Consider the following 20,559-nt stretch of genomic DNA (forward strand, 5'->3'; position numbering starts at 1 on the left):
TATCAATGATATACAGGAATTTTTCTAGCAGGAATAAGGAGGTGATTATTCCCTTGTATAAGGCAATGGTCAGGCCACACCAGGTCTGGAGGCCTCATTTCAAGAAGGATGTAGAGCTGCTGGAACGAGTACAGAGAAGGGCAACAAGATTAGTGAATGGAACAAAGGGTTGCTCTTACGAAGAAAGGCTTAAGTTTTGCAAATTACAGTGTCTGGAGACTAGGCACTGGCGAGGTGATCTGATAGAGGTGAATAAAGCCTTGAATGGTTTGAGCATGCTCAATGCTGATGGGATTCTGCCTCTTGCTCAGAATAATCACCTGAGAGGGCATAAATTCAAATTGAGGAAAGACAGGTGTAGGATAGATGTCCGGAAATTTGTCTTTAGCCAGCGGGTAGTTGGTTGGTGGAACAGACTTCCATCCCTTGTTGTGGAAGTTGATAGCCTAAACAAATTTAAGGCTCAGCTGGACAGGTATTTTGAACGAAGGGAGGGGTGAAGTGGAAGTATTTTTTTTTTTTTTTTTGGCTGATGCTGCATAAGCTTGCTTTCTTGCATCATATGCCTCTAATAATGCTAATGCTAAAAACAATGATGTTTGGAGGCAGATAATGAGCAAATATTTGTCTATCATCTGTTTAGACTGCTAGATTCATTTCGATGAGTTGATGCATTGCCAGTCAGGAGAAAGAGCTTTTGTTGGGACGTCTTTTGGTTTCAGATGTTCAATTATGAATAAAATTGCCAGTCAGGTGTAGCTTTTAGAGATTTTTTGACTTGTCCAACTGTGTTTCTGTTCCCTTGAAAGATCTTGGTTGCTTATCTTTTTCAACTATAAACAGGGTTAACTTTTATGTACCAGTGGCATTAGAGCATGTAATTATAGTTATGTGCTACTTGCTGATTTTATGTCCAGGTGTTGTCTTTCAGTCTATGTAGTTAGTGATTTTGATTGAAGCACTTTCCAAAACATATCAGATTCATCAGCATTAGTACCCCTTTCAGCTAGACAAGAAAATTGTTGTTTCAAATGATGTGGCTGCTGATCAGTTAGCATTCAGCTTTACACCATGTATTTCAATTTGTCAGATCCCGTGACATTTTTAATTATCCAAGTCATCCTAGGGAGGCATGAAAATATTTTCTGACTTCTAACTGCTTGTTAAGCACTTAAAAGCCAGGAAGCCAAGAGGAGGAAAATGAAACTCTTCCGCAACAGTGTATAGCTCGCTGCTGTTACACTTGCCTTACACTGCTGTGACAGCAGTGACAACCCTTCATCGGTTGTTAAGTATCTCTCAGATACATGTCATATTTTTCTTTGTTTCCTGGGACATGATGTAGCAGTGCATGTGTGCTTCTGAGTGGCTTCCTACATTGCTTCTTGGAAGCTATTGGAACTAGTTTCGTTTTCCCAAGCTTTTTGGTTTCAATTCAGTCTGCTGTTTGTATCTGTGAGATAGTGTGACTGTCCGTGTAAGGATGCTGTGTTGCTCTTGATAGCTGGGATGAATTGCTTAGACCCAAGTAACATATATGATGCCAAAATTATGCATGCCCTGCTGTTTTCTGAGGAAGTAAGTGATGAAAACATCACTTGTTTGATGACGGGAAAGAATCCAATGAGGATTACAGTGAAACAAGAGAAGACAACTTGGAGAGTGCATAAGATCCTACCTCAGAGGAGCAAGTTGCAACCAAGAGGACGACAGTTTTTTTCATAGGAAAGGATAAATCAACAAGTGGAGGAAAGTAAAAGAGTTCAACATGTAAATTCAGTGCAGATCTCAAAATCTTCTAACAAAATTGCCTGGAATTATTGATCAAGCAAGAAATGCCAGCATGCCCCCCGAAGCATGGAACTGCCTTATTACAGAAAAATTTTAGATGAAATTGTTGAATACACAAATCAGGATATTTAAACTGTTCAGTCAAACTACAGCCAGGAAAGAGATTTCAAATTTACAGACAAAATTGAGATAAAAGCTTTCATTGGCCTTCTTTATTTAGCTGGATCACTTTAGAGTAATCCAAAGTGATCCAGCTAAATCAGTTATGGGGAACTGACGTAAATGGCATTGAAAATTTTTACTTAGTAATGAACCAGAGACGCTTCAAGTTCCTCATCAGGTGTGTAAGGTTCGATGATTGAGCAACGAGGGATGCTCATTACAAGTTCAGAAGAGAGTTATAATGTTAAAAATAAGAGAGTAGAAATAAGAAGTGCTGTGCAGGGTATAATTGGGGATGTAGAAAGTGCTACAAAATGGTATCAGTCCTAAAGGATAGTTATTTTGAAAAAGCAAACTGACCTAAAGTAGAGAAGAAAACATGATCGCGTTGCCCTCATAAGAGAGATTTTCATTGAATTTGTGGAAAACTGCAAGACTTGTTACTCTCCGGGTGAGAATCTAACTATTGATGAGAAATTAGAAGCCTTCAGAAGAAAATGCGGTTTGAAACAGAATATATATATGTTCAAAACAGTATATATCTTCAAAGTCCAACAAATATGGACTCAAAATATATGCATTAGATGCTAGGATGCTGTACTCTTACAATCTTGAAATATATGCAAGGAAGCAATCTGCAGGTTTGTACAAATCAGCAATAGATCACTTGATGTTGTCAAAAGACTTGCAGAACCTTATCATGGGACTGGATGGAACATTACGGCAGATGGCTTATGGATATCAGTTTGGTTTTGGAACTCAGAAAAAGGAAACTCTCATACTTTGGAATGATAAAAAAGTACAAACCGCAACTCCCAGGCAAATTTGTGTCAGCCAAGGACCGGCCTGAAAAATCAAGTTTGTTTGGCTTCAGGGAAGAAGCAACAATTGATTCTTGTGTACCAAAGAAATCAAAGAATGTCATCTTGATTTCCTTCTTACATTTTGATAATGCCATTGACTGTGAAACAGGTGATCAGCTGAAATCAGAAATTGTAACATTTTATAATGCAACCAAGTCTGGAGTAGATACCGTGGATTAGATATGTGTGTGTGACTTACATGTGGTGCGAGCTTGTCATCTTTGGCTGATGGATATATTCTACGCCATGCTGAACATTAGTGGGATCAATGCACAAGTGATCTACATGAGAAATGAAAAATAAGTAAAGAGCCACACACTCTTCCTCAAGCAACTTTCTGCAGAATTAGTGGCTGAGGAACTTCATCAGAGGAGTCAGGTCCCTTGAGGTGTAACTTCCCTTCAACTAAGATTACATACTGAGCTTTCTACAGGTGCAGAACAGGAGAGCATTTGCAAGCAGTGCACTAATTGTGGGCAAGCAACAACGAGAACCAGACTGACAAGGTATTCTTGCATAAATTGTAAGCAATACCTCTGCTTAGAGCACGCATGTGCCTCCGTAGCCAGGTGGGCAGGAGCAGCAGTGCGTAGCACACGCTTCTTGATTAGACCAGGGTTCGAGCCCGTGAACACCAAATACGGAGGATGAGGAAAGGTCAGGGAATGACCACCGCATATCCCTGGAGCAATATGGCCTTAGTTGCTAATGCTCCTGAAAACCAAACAACAGCTTAGAGTATGCAGCAATATTTGTGCATCATTCTCTAAAAAAGCAACGTTCCATGAACAAGAAGACAAAAAATAATTTTTTATATAAAACAAGCCAGAAGGTCGCTTCACTCCCCTCTGACTTGTGTCACACGAACCTGAATTATACGTTTTTATATTTAAAATTTTTTTTTTTAGTGGAGGAACCCCCCCCATACCCTTTAATATTTTATTTTTAAAATTTTTTAGTTTTTATTGTTTTTTGATTCGTTTTCCGTTAATACAAAGAGATTTTTAGCTGCCTTCACTCTACTTAATGCAATATACAATTGTCCATGCAAAAAACATGGTGATGTTAAGTCAACACCAACTTTAGATAATGTTTGACCTTGACTTTTGTTTATTGTCATACTAAAAGCCAGTTTCACAGGAAACTGAGTTCGTTGAAAAATGAAGTTATATTCCTCTTCGTTTGAATACATATGAATCTGTGGAATATATGCTTTCGAACCAGCTCTGTCCCCTGTGACGTTCACAAACCAGACATTTCTTCCTTATTTCCAATACACATAATCTTTTATATGTTCTTAAAAAGTTTCTTAAAGTTTTTAAAGTTTCTTAAAACCATAACAATTGCATTTACCTTTAATAGTAATTTATATGGAGATAAACCTGAAGGCTCCAGAGAATAAAGTGTGTTTTGGGTGTTACAGAATTGTATTCCTCAGCATTACAATTATCTGGCATAATTTGGTCTGATGGAAAATAATTTATTCATTCTCCTAAAATCTTAATTTCGGATAAAATATTTTAATTCAGCGAACAGTATTATTTGTTGTGGCTAAAATTGCACATTGAAACTTTTCTTCCAAAGGAGTTTCGATACTTCCAAAAATGACATGTATTAAATTTCCTGAACTGCAAATATTTTCCCGAATCTCTATTTGATCATTTTCATCTTTTACCACTTTATACTTTATACATTTTTTACGATTTTTTTCTTTTTTATTAACAATTGGAGTTGCAGTAGAGCTATCAACAATTTGTGATTCATTTTTTTTGCTCTTTTTGTATCATTCCTTTCTTAATTGTGAAGCCTTTAAATTATTATAATTGCTTTGTTTCCTTCGATATCAGGATTTTTAAGTGCTGCTTCATACTCTTCGAGATCTTTTCTTTTCTTCTCAGCCTTTCTGATACGATCTTTCTCTTTTTTATTACTGCCATTATTAACAACATTGCTAATAGCTGAAGAAACTTTTGAAAAATTGAATCATTGCCTTAAGACATGTAGAATTCTAAAATTAAAAACACTAAAAATTAAACCCCACAATTAACAATGGCCGAACTGTCATTGTGTGATGCTACTAAAAGTTATCAAAAAGTTATGAACGCTACTAAAAGTTATCAGGTAATGAGTCATCACCTGTGGTATATGCAGCTTAATTTAAGAGTGACGTGCCTAGGCGTGGTCTTTGAGACAGAGCTGTTAATCACTTTGTTGTAGTATGATGCAATAGTAGTTAGACCTGCCTTGCGGAAAGCAAAAAGTGTGCACATGAAAAAGCACTATTTTCCGAAATATTCTTTTATATATAGAGAATTTATGTAAAAATAAAAATTTCTTAATGCATAAACATTTGAAATTTTTATATTATGTTATTTATGAATAAACTAGAGTGATTTTTAAACATAGTCTTTAATTTTTCGATATGAAACCTAGTATGTATCTGAGAAACATGTTGTGGCTAACTATGTTTGTTTTGCTGGTTCATCCAACGAAGGGTTAATATAAACCTAAATATGAATCTTTTTGATTTACAGTTCATTGCCAAGATGAAAAACTTGGCAACAATAGAAAACAATATCTTTTAAGGAGTGAGGTTTTTTCTTCAATTGCAATGAGAATTTTTAATTAACCTGATTAAAGTCTGCCCCCCCCCCCAAGCCTTGGCGCCTCTGTAGCCAGGTGGGCAGGAGCAGCAATTCATAGCACACGCTACTTGATTAGACTGGGGTTCGAGCCCGTGACCACCAAATACGGAGGATGCAGAAAGGTCAGGGAATGACCATTGCATATCCCCGGAGCAATATGGCCTTAGTTGCTAATGCTCCTAAAAACCAAATAACAAACAACAACCCCCGAGCCTTAATTTTTAACCCTAACTTGAAAATTGCTCCCCTGAAAAAAACTAATCATTTCCATAATTTCTGCTCAATTTACAAAAATTGAAACTCTCAATATACACAAACAGGAGTATATTCTTTGATTTCCTACCTTTCAAATTCCAGCAAAAACTATTAATTCACTCAAAAACAGCAAAAATGTACGATCACATATCATTTTATGAAATTATGACAGCAAAAAACAGCGGCCGTTCACTTTTATTATCTAACACGTAACTGCATTCGTTTGAATTTAGCACGTCATCGTGGTGCTGCTGCTGGCTAAAACGAATCAACACACACACAGAGCTATAATTGACTGGTCAAAGTTATGCCATTAGCATTACCAAGGTGATCCAAGGAGAAAATAAAACTGTAAGCAACTTTCTTGGAAAACAAACAGTTGAGCATCATTGCTTTCAAACAATATTTTGCATTATTGCTCTGTTACAACATTTTGCTTTACTGCTTTTCATAATTTTTGTACGAAAGAAAGAATTGCAATGAATTGTTTTTGAAAAACAAAAATATCTTATTTCCTTTCTTCAATATGGATTGTATCTACTAACAAAAAATTAAGGAAATTCATCTATTGGAAGCCACAGTGGAAATGGGGAAAAAAAAAAAACTGTTGTAAAACTGATAACACAATGCACATTTGATTAAAAAAAAAAAAAAAAAAAACCACGTTGCTTTACTGTAATTGTTTTAGGGAACAATATTGTGCATTTTTACTTTCTAACAATATTTTGCATTATATCTCTGTTACAATGTTTTGCTTTGTTGCTTTACGTAATTCCTGTAGCTAACAGTATCAGTGTGCATGATGTTTCCTCACAGATGCTGAAGTTCTAATTAGTCAGCTTCATCGTAGGATGCGGAAGTTCTAATAAGTCCGATTTTGATCCGGTGTGCATTTGATAAAAAAACACCACTTCTTTACTGTAATTGTTTTAGGGAACAATATTTTGCAGTAGTAATCCCTTTGGAAATATTAGTGAGTGAACTGCATTATAAATTTCAAACGTCGCTGTATAACTTGTCCTTGAATGCAAATGACTATGGTTACTTTCCTTCCACTGACCACTTATTTGCGCCTTGTACAGATGTTTTATTGTGGATACTTCCTTCCAGTAAAATCATTAATAGTAGTCCTTTATTGTGCCTAAAGTAATTCGTTATGTTGGGGGGAAACTGTTTTTGCTCCTAATTGATGTAGCACTTTTGAATTTCCCAACATGGATTATCTGAACACAACAAAAATTAGAACAGTAAAAGAGTTGATAATTTGTGCCATGTGGGCAGTATTCCAACAAACAAATTTTCTGTTTATACTCCAGGATGACCACATGTCAGAGGAGATCCCAAGATAGAAAAAGAACAAGAAACTGCACTGCATTTAGCAGTCACCGGCTTGATTGTGTGAAATTGCACATCTGCCAAAAATCACAGTAAAACAAAAGAAGTGATAGGGTGTAAATCTATTTTTCAGCAGGGTATATCTTTTTATTGCAGCTCAGAATAGCATGTTAGCAGCCCATTAGCCGTAATCCGTTTGTATTGTTTGAAAATATTGTAATTTTGTGAACAATACATATTTCAAAAAACAATCCATTTTTCATGGAGGATGATTTTTTTTTCTTCTTTTGCACACAAGTTTTCAAAGTTTATAACGCAGCTATAAATAGAAATATTTTCTTGAAATTTTGTTAAAAGATTAAACATACATCCAGGAAACTGCTGTTCCGATATTGTTCCTTGAAAACAATTACAATAGAGCAAACTTTTTTTTATCAAATGTGCATTGCAGTATTATCAGTTTTACACCAGTTTTTACCGTTTCCAGTGTAGCTTCCAATAGATGAATTTCCTTGATGTTCTGTTAGTAGGTTTGTTATTTGGTTTTTAGGAGCATTAGCAACTAAGGCCATATTGCTCCGAGAATATGCGGTGGTCATTCCCTGACCTTTCCGTATCCTCCGTATTTGGTGGTGACAGGCTCAAACCCCAGTCTAATCAAGAAGCATATGCTACGCACTGCTGCTCCTTCCCACCTGGCTACGGAGGCGCCTCTGTTAGTAGGTGCAATACACATTGAAGAAAGGAAATACGATCTTTTTGTCTTTTGTTTGCTTTTTTTGCCTTCTCGATATAGCTATATGGAGAACTGATGCAATGGCGGAATCAATGGTTCTCATACTTCGCTCTTTGTAAACAACTGCTCTCTCAACATCAAATGGATCAAGTATTGTGTTTTATAAGCTCTAGGGTGAGTTAGGGTTAGAAAAATAAATGAAAAAGGCCTAAAAAAATGCATACTTGATGTCACATTTTTGTTGTTTGTATGATATTGAATAGAAATTTCTGAATATTGAAGTGGGAAAATTCAAGAAAACAGTTCTGGCTCCAGCTATAGTCAGTTTCAGCTCTCGGTAGATTAAAAATTATAGAATTTATTTTGCTGAATCCAGTTGGAGTGTGTATGCACCCCAACAGACCTAAATACAGTTAAAAATAAGAGAGTCTTAATATTAAAAATAAGACAATAGAAATAAGAGGCACTGCAGGGTATAATTGGTGATGTAGAAGGTGCCACAAAACAGTATCAGTCCTAAAGGATAGTTATTTTGAAAACGAAAACTGACCTAAAGTAGTTAATCCATGTGATATACTTTTGCTCAGTACAAACTTCAGTTACACAACGGCATTCCACATTGGAATTGCGATATTATGCATCTGAAATTTTATGAAGAATTTTGGGACATGTGTACTTGAAAATTCATAGAAGAACTGATTCGGTTAGAAGCTATTTGAAAAACTCTAAAAATAGACAAAACTGTCCTCGTAAAACCCAAAAAAAAAAAAAAAAAAAAAAAAAGCAGAGGATGCAATGTAGTGAAGAAACACAGGTGACTTTTTAGTATGTATGAATGAGAATCAAAGTTGTCATATTTCTCATTTGTTAAAAAGTGACATGCCAAATGCTTGTTAGCTTTAGCATTAGTAGAGGCATATGATGCAAGCTTATGCAGCATCAGCCAAAAGAAAAAAAAAAAAAACCACTTCCACTTCGTTCAAAATACCTGTCCAGCTGAGCCTTAAATTTATGTAGGCTATCAACTTCCACGACAAGGGCTGGAAGTCTGTTTCACCAACCAACCAACTACCTGCTGGCTAAAGGCAAATTTCTGTACGTCTGTCCTACATCGTCTTTCCTCAATTTGAATTTATGCCCTCTCAGGTGATTATTCTGAGCAAGAGGAAGAATCCCATCAGCATTGAGCATGCTCAAACCATTCAAGGCTTTATACACCTCTATCAGATCACCTTGCTGGTGCCTAGTCTCCAGACTCTGTAATTTGCAAAACTTAAGCCTTTCTTCGTAAGAGTACCCCTTTGTTCCATTCACTAATCTTGTTGCCCTTCTCTGTACTTGTTCCAGCAGCTCTACATCTTTATTGAAATGAGGCCTCCAGACCTGTATACAGTACTCTAGGTGTGGCCTGACCATTGCCTTATACAAGGGAATAATCACCTCCTTATCCCTGCTAGAAAAATTCCTGTATATCATTGACAATACACCATGAGCTACTCTTGTAGCCTGTATGCACTGCTCAGAGAACTTCACATCTGTCTACACAATTACCCCCAGGTCTTTTTCATTCTCTACCACTGCCAGTGTAGTACCACAGAGTTGATACGTTACTCTGGGGTTGCTGTTTCCCATATGTAGTACCTTACATTTGTCAATGTTAAACTTCATTTGCCACCTCTCAGCTCATCTGCTCAACCTTTCCAGGTCCTGTTGCAGCAGCATAGTGTCAGTAGTGTCCTTGACAACCCTGCCAACCTTCGTATCGTCTGCAAACTTGGACATTAAGCTTGATATACCATCATCAATATCATTTATAAATACAGAGAACAATAAAGGACCCAATACTGAACCCTGAGGGACTCCACTAATAACATTAGTCCATTGATTACCACTCTCTGTCTTCTCCCCCTCCACCACCCCTTTATCCATAGCAGCAATTTGCCTCCAGTGCCACACTGCTCCAATTTGTGCAACAGTATCAAAAGCCTTTCTAAGATCCAAGTATATAATATCAAAGTTATTCCCTGCATCCAGTTCTTTTGTGACTGCATCATAGTATCCAATCAAATTGGTCAGGCAAGACTTCCCCTTAACAAAACCATGCTGTGTCCGAGCTATAACTGAAGTCTTGTCTAGATGATCCTGCAGTGCTTCTTTAACCAGTGCCTCCATTAATTTTCCGGGAACAGAAGTTAAACTCACAGGTCTATAATTACTTGTGTCAGCCTTTAATCCTCCCTTGTGAATTGGGGTCACATTTGCACATCTTCAGTCCATGGGTACCTCCCCTGAGTCCAAGGAAGCTCTCATAATTATGGCTAAGGGTTTGCTTACTTCCTTTGCTGCCTCCTTTAATATAACTGGATAGATCCCATCCACCCCAGGTGCCTTTCTTGTGTTTATCTTCAACAATTTCTCCTCCACTTTACTCTCAGTTATTACAAGATTCTCTAGCCTACTGCTAGAATTGAATACACCTCTGGCATTCCCCTCACTGAATAACTCCTCATGTGTGAATGTCGATGCAAAATATTCATTTAGTTTGTTAGCTACCTGAGCAGAGTCATCAACAGTTGACCCATCGATATCAAGTGGACCAATCTGATTCATCCCCTTCCTTCTAGAGTTTACATAAGTAAAGAACTCTTTGCTGTTTTTCTTTGCATCCCTTGCCTAGGATCTCTCGTAATCTGCCTTCGCCTGCCTAACCTCCTTTGTAATTTGGTTACAGATCAACTTGTATCTATCATAGGCTTCTGTGTCACTTGTTAATTTGTATGTATCCCATGCATTTTTCTTCTCTGCCATATGCCTCATTAGTTCATCTGACATCCATTTAGGCCTAAACCTTGAACAATATTTCTTAGTTGGTATGTAAAGCCTAGTAGCTTGCAAGATAAGTTCTTTGAATGCTTCCCATTTTGAATTTGCTGTTGGTAACATCATCAGTTGATCCCACTGTATAGAATTTAAATAATGTCTCAGTCCATCGTAGCCCCCACTTCAGAACACTGTGATCACTGCCACCTAGTGGTTCATTTATCTGCAGATTCTTAATGCATGAAGAAACACTACTGGTAATCAGATCAAGAGTATTACTCCCTCTAGTTGCTTCCCAAACATGCTGATGTAGAAAACAATCATCCAATAAATCCACAAAAGCCTTACTAGTGTGTGAGTGACCAGCCCCCAAATTCCAGTCAATATCTGGGAAATTAAAATCCCCCATTATAAGACTCTCTGATTTACTGGCCCACTCTATTTCTCTGTACAGTTTCTTATTATACTCATCAGAGTCATTAGGCCTATAGCACACTCCTACTCTCAATTTTGATCTCCCAATGCTTATGTCACACCAAACTGACTCAACACTGCACTGTCCAGCGACGTTGACTGGCTTCACTTCCTTGGATTTTATGTGTTTCTTAACTAATAGCATAACCCCCTCCTCTCTTCCTGTCCTGTCTATCCTTTCTGTAGACATTGTACTCCCTAAATTCCAGTTCTGCATTCCTTATATCTGTGTGACACCACGTCTCTGAAATCCCAACAATATCTGCCTTTGATGTTTTGAGCAATACCTCAAATTCATCAAATCTATTTACTAAACTCCTAGCATTGGTGTACACGCAAGTATACATGCACCTGCTCTTCCTCTTAGGCACCCTAACACAACCCATGTGTTTACTTGTACCCCCATGATTCCCAGCAGTCTCTGAAATATCCTGCATCTTATTTTCCCGGCTGCTGCTCATTCCAATAAAGGCAGTGCAAGAATCACTTTCTCCTCTGCCAGTGGCTACTGTTAATCTATTAGTCCTTGTATCCCCCCAACCTAGCAGTTTTCCGACCCACCTAACACTGCCTCTATAGCATCAGCAAACATTCTTGCACCCTTTCTATTTAAGTGTATCGCATCCCTGTAGAAGCAGTCTCTCCTGTTAACAAGTACAGACCAGGCTGAAAAAAATTCTACCCCTTGAGCCCTGCACAATCTTTCCAGGGCCGAATTGATCGACAGGGCTCTCATCATATACCCCCTCCTATCGTGTCTGGGCAGAATTGCAGACACTTTCAAATTCAACCCTAATTCACGGCTTTTTTTCATCAGTGACGTGTACTTGTTAAGTAATTCTGCCGGTCTCCTACTCTTAATATCATTAGTGCCAACGTGTACAACTATATCACCTTTTGTGCCCTTAAAAGATGATATCCGCTCTTACAAGGTTTCAGTTCTGCAGATTGCAGTGTCTGGAGACAAGGTACCTGTGAGGTGATCTGATTGAAGCGTTTAAGGCTCTGAATGGGTTGAGCAAGCTCAATGCTGATGGCATTCTTCCTCTTGTTCGAACTACGCACATGTTGGGGCATTTGGTTGAGCCAGCAGATGGTTGATTGTTGGAACAAATTTCCATCTGATGTTGTGGAAGTGATAGTTTGAATAAATTCAAGGAAAAACTAGAAAAATTTTTGAAAGGGGTGGACAGGTGATGTGGGAAGTTTTTCTTTTCTTTTATATTATTTGGCTGTACGTTTTAAGCTTTCTTTTTTGCATCATTTGCCAATACTAATATTAAAGTTCTCCATTTCATACTCTATCAGTGATTATCAGTTTATCTTGTAATATCGAGTTGCTCTTTCTTTTTTGGCACCATTTTTCATACAGTTTTTTCCAAATCGCTTTATAACAATAATAACCCACAGTATCACACTCTGGAATAACCACTTGAGTTGTACTACATTTCTGCCTTAAATGGGACTTCAGTGTTAAGAATACTTGTTGCCAAAAATCTAATGATGTATTACATGTGGTTAACAGAATGTCCAGTTGACATAAGCATGGAAAATAAAGTTATAAAAAACAGTAATTTTAAATCAATAAATAAAGTTGCACTTATGTGTATTAACATGTGATCTGCAAGGTGATCTAATTGAGGTGTATAAGGCCTTGAGTGGTTTGAGCAGGCTCAGTGCTGATGAGATTCTTCCTCTTTGCTCAGGTTACTCACCTGAGGGGACATAAATTCAAATTGGGGAAAAACAATTGTAGAATAGATGTGCAGAAATTTGTCTTTGGTCTGCGGGTGGTTGATAGTTGGAACAAACTTCCATCTGTTGTAGTGGAGTTCAACAACTTAAATAAGTTCAATGCAGAACTAGAGAAACATTTGGAGTGAATGGATGGGTGAAATGGGTAGTGTTTTTTTTTTTTCATTTTTTTGGCTGATGCTATACAGGTGACCCTCGCTTAATGCTGATAATTTGTTCCCGAAAAAGAGAGCGCTAAGCAAGCGGTATCCAATATGCCATAGGATATTTCCTAATCAATAATAAATGGTAGCGAAAAGATGCACAAATGTCGGTCAAAATATTTAATATTAAAAATTTGTACATATAAAATATTCTCCATGAAATACGTATATAATTATGTGGTAAATAACTATATTACGTATCAAAATGCCAATTAAAATCATGAATTTATTGATCCAGTGGCCCTGGGCTGTCGAGTTTTCGTAACTTTGGTCGATTTTGGGTTGTACTTTGGCCGGCTTCTTAGTAAACTAAAATGGGTTTTATTTTAAAATCCCTGCAGCGTTACCACCCAACAATAAAGTCAACCGAATCTTTGCCGCTTTGAAGCATGGCATGTTTCTTTTTTTTTTTTTTTTAAGGTGAGCTTTCTTCAGAGGGTGCTAAGAATCTCTGGGTACGACCAGGCTGCCATGCACGGAAACTGAACTTGGCCTGTTATAACGTAAGAACACTCATCGGTGAAGACAGGATATTAGAGCTGGAAAAGGAATTAGAAAATGTGAATTGGAATATCATCGGTTTGGCTGAAACAAGAAGAAGAAATGAATCACTTATAAGTTTATCAAGTGGAAATCTGCTGTACACCAATGGAAACAGTGAAAGGAGTGAAGGTGGAATTGGGTTTCTGGTCCATAAAGATTTTAAAAACAACATTTTGGAATTCAAAAGTACATCACCAAGAGTGTCAAGACTAATACTCAAGATTTCTAAGAGATACAAGCTAAAGATTATAATGATTTATGCACCAACATCGAGCCATGATGATGAAGAGGTTGAAGAAATGTACACTGAAATTGAGAGTCTTCTAGATGAGCAGAAAACCCACTACACTATTATTATGGGAAACTTCAATGCTAAGGTTGGAAAAAGACAAAACAGCACAGAAAGGGGAACTATAGGAAATTTTGGAATTGGTGAAAGAAATGAAAGAGGTGAAAGACTTGTGGAATTTGCAGAATCTCAAGGACTGTCAGTAATGAACACTTTTTTCAAGAAAAGGGTGAACAGAAAGTGGACATGGAAGAGTCCAAATGGATTAACTACTAATGAAATCGACTTCATCCTCACTAACAGAAGATATATTGTGAATGATGTTACGAGGAATATTACAACTTTCTGAAAGTGATAAAGCCCAAGAAACCTATAGAGAAACAGAAATCCAAAGAAGAAAAAATTAGTCAAGAAACACTTGTCATGATGAACCAAAGACGACAAATGAAGAGCAAGAAAAACACTGACAGGGAGAAAATTGAGTATACTGAGTTATGCAAAGCCATTAGAAAGAGACTCAGAGAGGACATAAGAAGATTTAACACAAGAAAAGTAGAACAAACATTAAGGGAAAACAAAGGATTTAAATCAGCAGCCATGAGCAGTAATACAGAAAGACAAATGATACCGAAACTGAAGAATAGTGATGGTGTACTTATAAACAGCAGAGAAGGCATAATTCAAATAGCAGAAGACTACTATAGAGAATTATACAAGGAGCAGGGGAATGATGCCAGCAGTGGGGAAGATGGATTGCAACGTAGCAACACATACGACATACCCAATATTCTTCCTGATGAGGTAGAGCATGCATTGAAGAAAATGAAGAATCAGAAAGCCCCGGGGGAAGATGAAGTTACTGTAGAGTTGTTAAAATTGGGAGGAAGAGACATAACACAAAAACTGGCAAGGCTCTTCACAAAGTGCATTAGAAAAGGTGTGACGCCTAAGCAGTGGAATAATGCAATCATAGTTTTGCTGCATAAGAAAGGAGATAAATCAGAAATTGGAAATTATAGACCAATTAGCTTGTTATCCCACTTCTACAAGTTGTTCACAAGGGTCATTACTAACAGATTAGAAAGAATACTGGATGAGAATCAACCGAAAGAGCAAGCTGGCTTTAGGACAGGATTCTCAACTATGGATCACCTTCATGTAATATCACAGCTAATGGAGAAAGCAAATGAATATAAAACACCATTATGCCTGGCATTTGTGGATTATGAAAAGGCATTTGACTCCATACAGCATAAGGCAATGTTTCGGGCACTGGAAAGACAAGGCATTGATACCCCATATATTATGATTTTGAAGAAAATATACAAGAGTGCTACCTCCTTTATTAGACTAGACAAAGACAGTAGGAAATTTAAAATTGAGAAAGGAGTTCGACAAGGAGACACAATATCTCCGAAGCTGTTTACTGCTGCCCTTGAGGAATCTTTCAGAAGATTAGACTGGTCGCAGAAAGGAGTCAATGTGAATGGAGAGTACCTAAACCATTTACGATTTGCAGATGACATTGTGGTCATAAGCCATGATCCCAAAGAATTAGAGGAAAATCTTAATCAGTTATGCACAGCTAGTAAGGATTTTGGACTAAAGATGAATATGGCTAAAACAAAAGTAATGATGAACAAGTATGCCACAGAAAGGGAAATAATGATTGAAGGAGCAGTAATTGAAAAGGTGGAGTCATATACTTATCTGGGACAAGTTATTAGCTGTAATAATGATAAATGGCTGGAAGTCAAGAGAAGAATAAATTTTGGATGGATAGCATTCAGGAAATATAGTCACATACTGAAGAGCAATATCCCAGTTTGTCTGAAACGTAAAATAATGGACCAATGTATACTCCCCATCATGACTTATGGAAGTGAAACTTGGGCACTCACCAAAAGAATGGAAGAGAAGCTGAGAACTACACAGCGAAGAATGGAACGAATCATATTGGGAATAAGACTGTTAGATAAGAAGAGAAACACATGGATTAGGCAACAAACTCAAGTAAAGGACATTCTTATCAAAACTAAAGAACTAAAATGGTCTTGGGCAGGACACATAGCTCGAAGACATGATGACAGATGGACTAAGAAAATAACAGAATGGTATCCAAGAGGAGCTAGAAGAAAACCTGGAAGACAAAGGCGGAGATGGATAGATGAAATTCATGAGTTTGTGGGTAGTAAATGGATGTCCAGTGCTCAAAACAGAAGGAACTGGAAAGTTGCTGGAGAGGCCTTCATCCTGCAGTAGATTGAAAATGGCTGATGATGATGATGATGATTCTTCAGCTCATTATAGGCTAATTGCTTTTTCTTTAATAATATTTAACTAAACGGAATTGTGTGTTGGATATTATCTTCAATAAAGTTATTTAGAAGTCTCTCCATTTCAGTTATAATAGCAGGCCTAGTTGCTTGCAGTGGAACATCTGCTTTTCCGCTGCTAAAATTAATCCATTTTTTTATAATTGTTCTTACAGTTGAACCTGCTAGTCCTAAATTATTGTGCACATCCACTTGTCGTTGAACGGAATTGATTCGCTTCAAAACGTATAATTTAATTTTCAAATTCAGTATTTTTTTTACCTTAGTAGGCTTCTTACCATGTCAAGACGTTCCTTTTTAATTCTTATCCGCTATTATTAATCTTCGAAAATGTAACTGCATCGCATTAATTATGATACAATGTTCAAGTAAACTGTCTGTTACGGATGATGTCTAACACTGTACCGAGTGATGACTAGACTTTGGATAAATGTATATAACGCAAATATTACAAGCAATATACTTGATCATTTTTTAAAATGTTGATCTTGGAACTACGTAACAAGTAACTGTACCGCAATTAAATTAGCTTGGGAGAAAATTTCACTGAGTGGTAACTAAAAATTTCGGAAGTCAGCTCAGGAAACTTTGCTATTCATTTTCAAGCTATCGACTACATCAGATGAAACATTTTCATTAAACATGCCAAAAATTCAATCTGTACGCTGGTAAAAGAGCGTTATAGTGAGTTATGACAGCGTTAGAGTGAGATATGGGTTGTAATATAAGAACAGCGTTATAGTCAATCAGCGTAGAGCGAACCGCGTTATAACAAGGGCCTTCTGTATAAGCTTGCTTTCTTGCATCATATGCCTATGCTAATGTGATAACTGGGCTCCCAGTGCACAGATTTTCATGAAATTTTATAGTTTTAGAGAGATATGTCAGGTCGTCACAGATTTCAATTTAAATGCGACAAATAGAAATGTTAATTATTATTTATTTTATTTTTAATATTATTTTATTTTTCCCATACATATCGCATAGGCTATCCATATACTGTTTATTATCATTGTAGTACTGGCTGTTGTGGTTGTTCTCATGTGCTGGTTGGAGGAAGGGCAATATAGCACCAAAAAAAAATGTTCTCGGTTTAAGCAGTGTGCTTATGAAAGAGCTTTTTTTTTTTTTTTTTTGTAATATTCTTTTAATGTACCTTACTAAATATATAAATCATGAATTATCACTATTTTTTATGTTAATCACAACAGAAATGTGAAATAAGTGTTACATTTCAATTGCTATTATGATCCACGAGAAATTAAGTAAGGTACATTAAAAAAAATTTAATAGTTGTTACATTTTTCTTAATTGAAAATTATGTTATTTGATATCTAAAATTAATTATTGCATTAATTACAATTTATTTTGTGCACCCAAGTTTTCTAGTATTGGAAGTGCATCAGTTTCATTCCTTTTTCAAACCTATAACCACAGCTTTTAATTTATTTTAAAAAATTTAAAATAAAATTTAATTTTTGTATATTTGCTTATATACCAGTTTGATAATCCTTACTAGACTTATCAATTCTAATTGATTTACAGATGTGGTTGGTTATAAACCCTCCTTCCCCCCCCCCCTCCTTTTGTGTGCCATAGTGTTCCATTCTTCTCTTAATTTAAGAGAAGAATGGAACACTATTCATTAGGTTTTTCTGATCAGTTTTAATTCAATGATTTCTTCATTTAATTGCTTTCACAATATAGACTTCTAGTTATAATTATTTCTGTATAGCTCCAATGTTGCTAGCCACTGCCATTAGCTTTTGTTCTATATTCTGTGTTTCCATGTTAAACTGGTTTTCCTTTACTCGTGGCTAACCTATTTTATATTCTTAACTGGCTAATGCTGATATAAGTATTGTGAATGCTGATATAGTGGCAAAACAAATTTTTCTGCAAAAATAAATAATAGTATTCATTAAATAGAAGTATACTGCCATTTATTTTTGGTTAGTGATCGTACCCAATGAACCATCTCGGGGATTATTGGCTGTTCATTGGTAGCTAACTATTTACCTTCAGTATAGAAGCAGACAAACCCACTATCAAGATACTACATTAATGTTTTTGGATTTCCTTCCAAAACGTTTGTTGTTACTATGCAAGCTTTTTTTAAACTACAGTAAGGTGATTGTTTCTAATAAAATATTTCTCATCTTAGATATTTTAAACTGGTCCTTTACAGTTCTGTTATGGACTTGATCAACTCTTTCAGCTCTTGCACACTACTCAAATTCTGTGTTAGTTTGGGTTTTGGCTGACTGCACGAATTCCCTAAGATCTCTTTTTCATGATCACTAGCAGTGATTGGGTTTGATCACTCAAACATCTCTGCCCATGTAGGCTGTGAGTAAGATGGTAGCAAAGAGCCTTTCCTCTGAGTGTGAGTTTATTAGGTGTTTATCGTTTATAAAAATTTATTATTTATAAAGGATCTCACATGAATGTGATTAATATGTATAAATTATCAGGTTTTCTTTTCTATTTTTAAGCAGTTGTACACAGTGAATACTCGTGAGTCATCCATTGTTTAGCTACTGAGCAAATACGTGTATGTTATAATAGTAAGCACTTTTGAAATTTTATGTCCAGGAAATTATAGAAATCAAATTTTTATATTTTGTTACTATTTTTTAAAATTTTTATATTTTGTTACTATTTTTTAAAATTTTTATATTTTGTTACTATTTTTTAAAATTTTATTATTTTATTATTATTTTTTTCAGCTATAGCAAAACTGTTAAATAAATCAAAAATTAATCAAGGGTCATGTTGCATCACCTTACGGGGTTTTACAATAACATCATCAAGGCTGCGTATTGTAATCGGGCCTCCTGGAGATGGAGGTGATGCGAATATGCGTGGAAACAATAACGGCAAATCAACTGGATCTAGTGGAAGGGGAAGTAGCAATGGTGGAAGAGATGATCATCTGTGCTGTCCTAAATGTGGCAATCCATGTACTCATGTAGAAACATTTGTCTGTAAGTATTATTTATTATTTCTATTAAGAATAAATTATAGAAAATTATCCAATTTGTGATGTATGATATAATGTTAAACCTTGCATGTTCAGTTTAGTTATAATAAACAAGAATATTATTTCTGTGCTACACCTTGTAAAATTTTGCTTGGGGTCTCCTATTCTTCCTTGACTAGAATAAATCAAAAACATGTTGCTTCATCAACTATAGTTCTCATTATGCATTGCATTACTTGCATAATTAAATGTATTATTGAATAAGCAATCAATTCAGGACCAAAAAAAAACACTTGCAGCGTGTGATAGTCAATATTAGAATAAGAGTAGATGCTTTTTTATAAAGTATTCCAGAAGGGATTTTATTTTAAGAAATTAAATGTATAGGAGGTAGACAAAATAATGAAAGCATCTGTGATAACAGTTACAGGTATGGTAAGCACTAATATGGTGTTGAGTCACTTTTTGCTTTTAAAATAGCTTTAATTCTATGTGGAATAGATTCATTTAAATCTTGAACTGTCTTAAGAGGAATATTGGACCATTTTTTGTGAAGGATTCATGCTCCTTGAGTGATGAAGGTGGAGGAAATCAGTTTTTCACTTTTCTCCAAATATGCTCATAGTAGTTCAGTAACTGGTCTTGAGTCTAGCAATTATGCAAGCCATGGAAGATGCTTAGCCTCAGTTTCATGCTCCTCATACCAAAGTTGGACATATCTGGCTCTGTGTACAATAGGGCCCTGCTTTTCAGCGTTCTGCTAATACGGCGGTTTTCAATTATATCCATGTTCATTATGTTTGGCGCTTGTTCCGCTTTTTAGGCATTTTTTGGCACGACACGCTCAGCAGCTGAGTCCGAGAAGGGTGTCAAGTGCCATTTTATTTTCACCAATTCAGTCTGATGGTGTAAACATGTTATTAGGCTTTTATATGCATTCGCAAGTGAAAAAAAAAAGGGTATGTTCCACTTTTCGGTGATTTTTCTACTCTTAGCTGCTCAAAATCTAGTTACGGCGGGGGTCGGCAACCTAACCCGCTGTACTGTATAGGAGCATTATTTTGAAACATGCCTTCTACAGAGGATATCCATATTTTGGGACATTATTTAATACATGTAATTGCTACAAAAAAAAAGGGTGACATCTCTCTCTCTCTCTCTCTCTCTCTCTCTCTCTCTCTCTCTCTCTCTCTCTCTCTCCCTCCCTCTCCCCCTCTAATGCTGCTGCTCATTCTGCAGACTTCATAACACAGTGCTCAACTACTCCTGTTGATTACAATTATGTACACTTGTCATAGAGTGCTTGCATGAACCATTGTCTATGTTGATGTTACTTTAGAGTAGCGAAGTGAGAACCCCATGTAGTAAG

General features: G+C 36.4%; 1 protein-coding gene across 1 annotated transcript in view; it reads left to right on the top strand.

The window, feature by feature from the left end:
* Positions 1-20,559, top strand: part of ClpX (Caseinolytic protease chaperone subunit) — a 187,148-nt gene that overhangs the window by 15,146 nt on the left and 151,443 nt on the right. Inside the window, exon 3 of the mRNA XM_090390403.1 lies at positions 18,937-19,194. Coding sequence (XP_090246529.1) covers positions 18,937-19,194 — 258 coding nt within the window. The remainder of the gene's footprint in view (positions 1-18,936; positions 19,195-20,559) is intronic.

This window comes from Mastigoproctus giganteus, chromosome 2, assembly GCF_048544385.1.
Source record: "Mastigoproctus giganteus isolate SK-2022 chromosome 2, ASM4854438v1, whole genome shotgun sequence".
Taxonomy (NCBI): Eukaryota; Metazoa; Arthropoda; class Arachnida; order Uropygi; family Thelyphonidae; genus Mastigoproctus; species Mastigoproctus giganteus.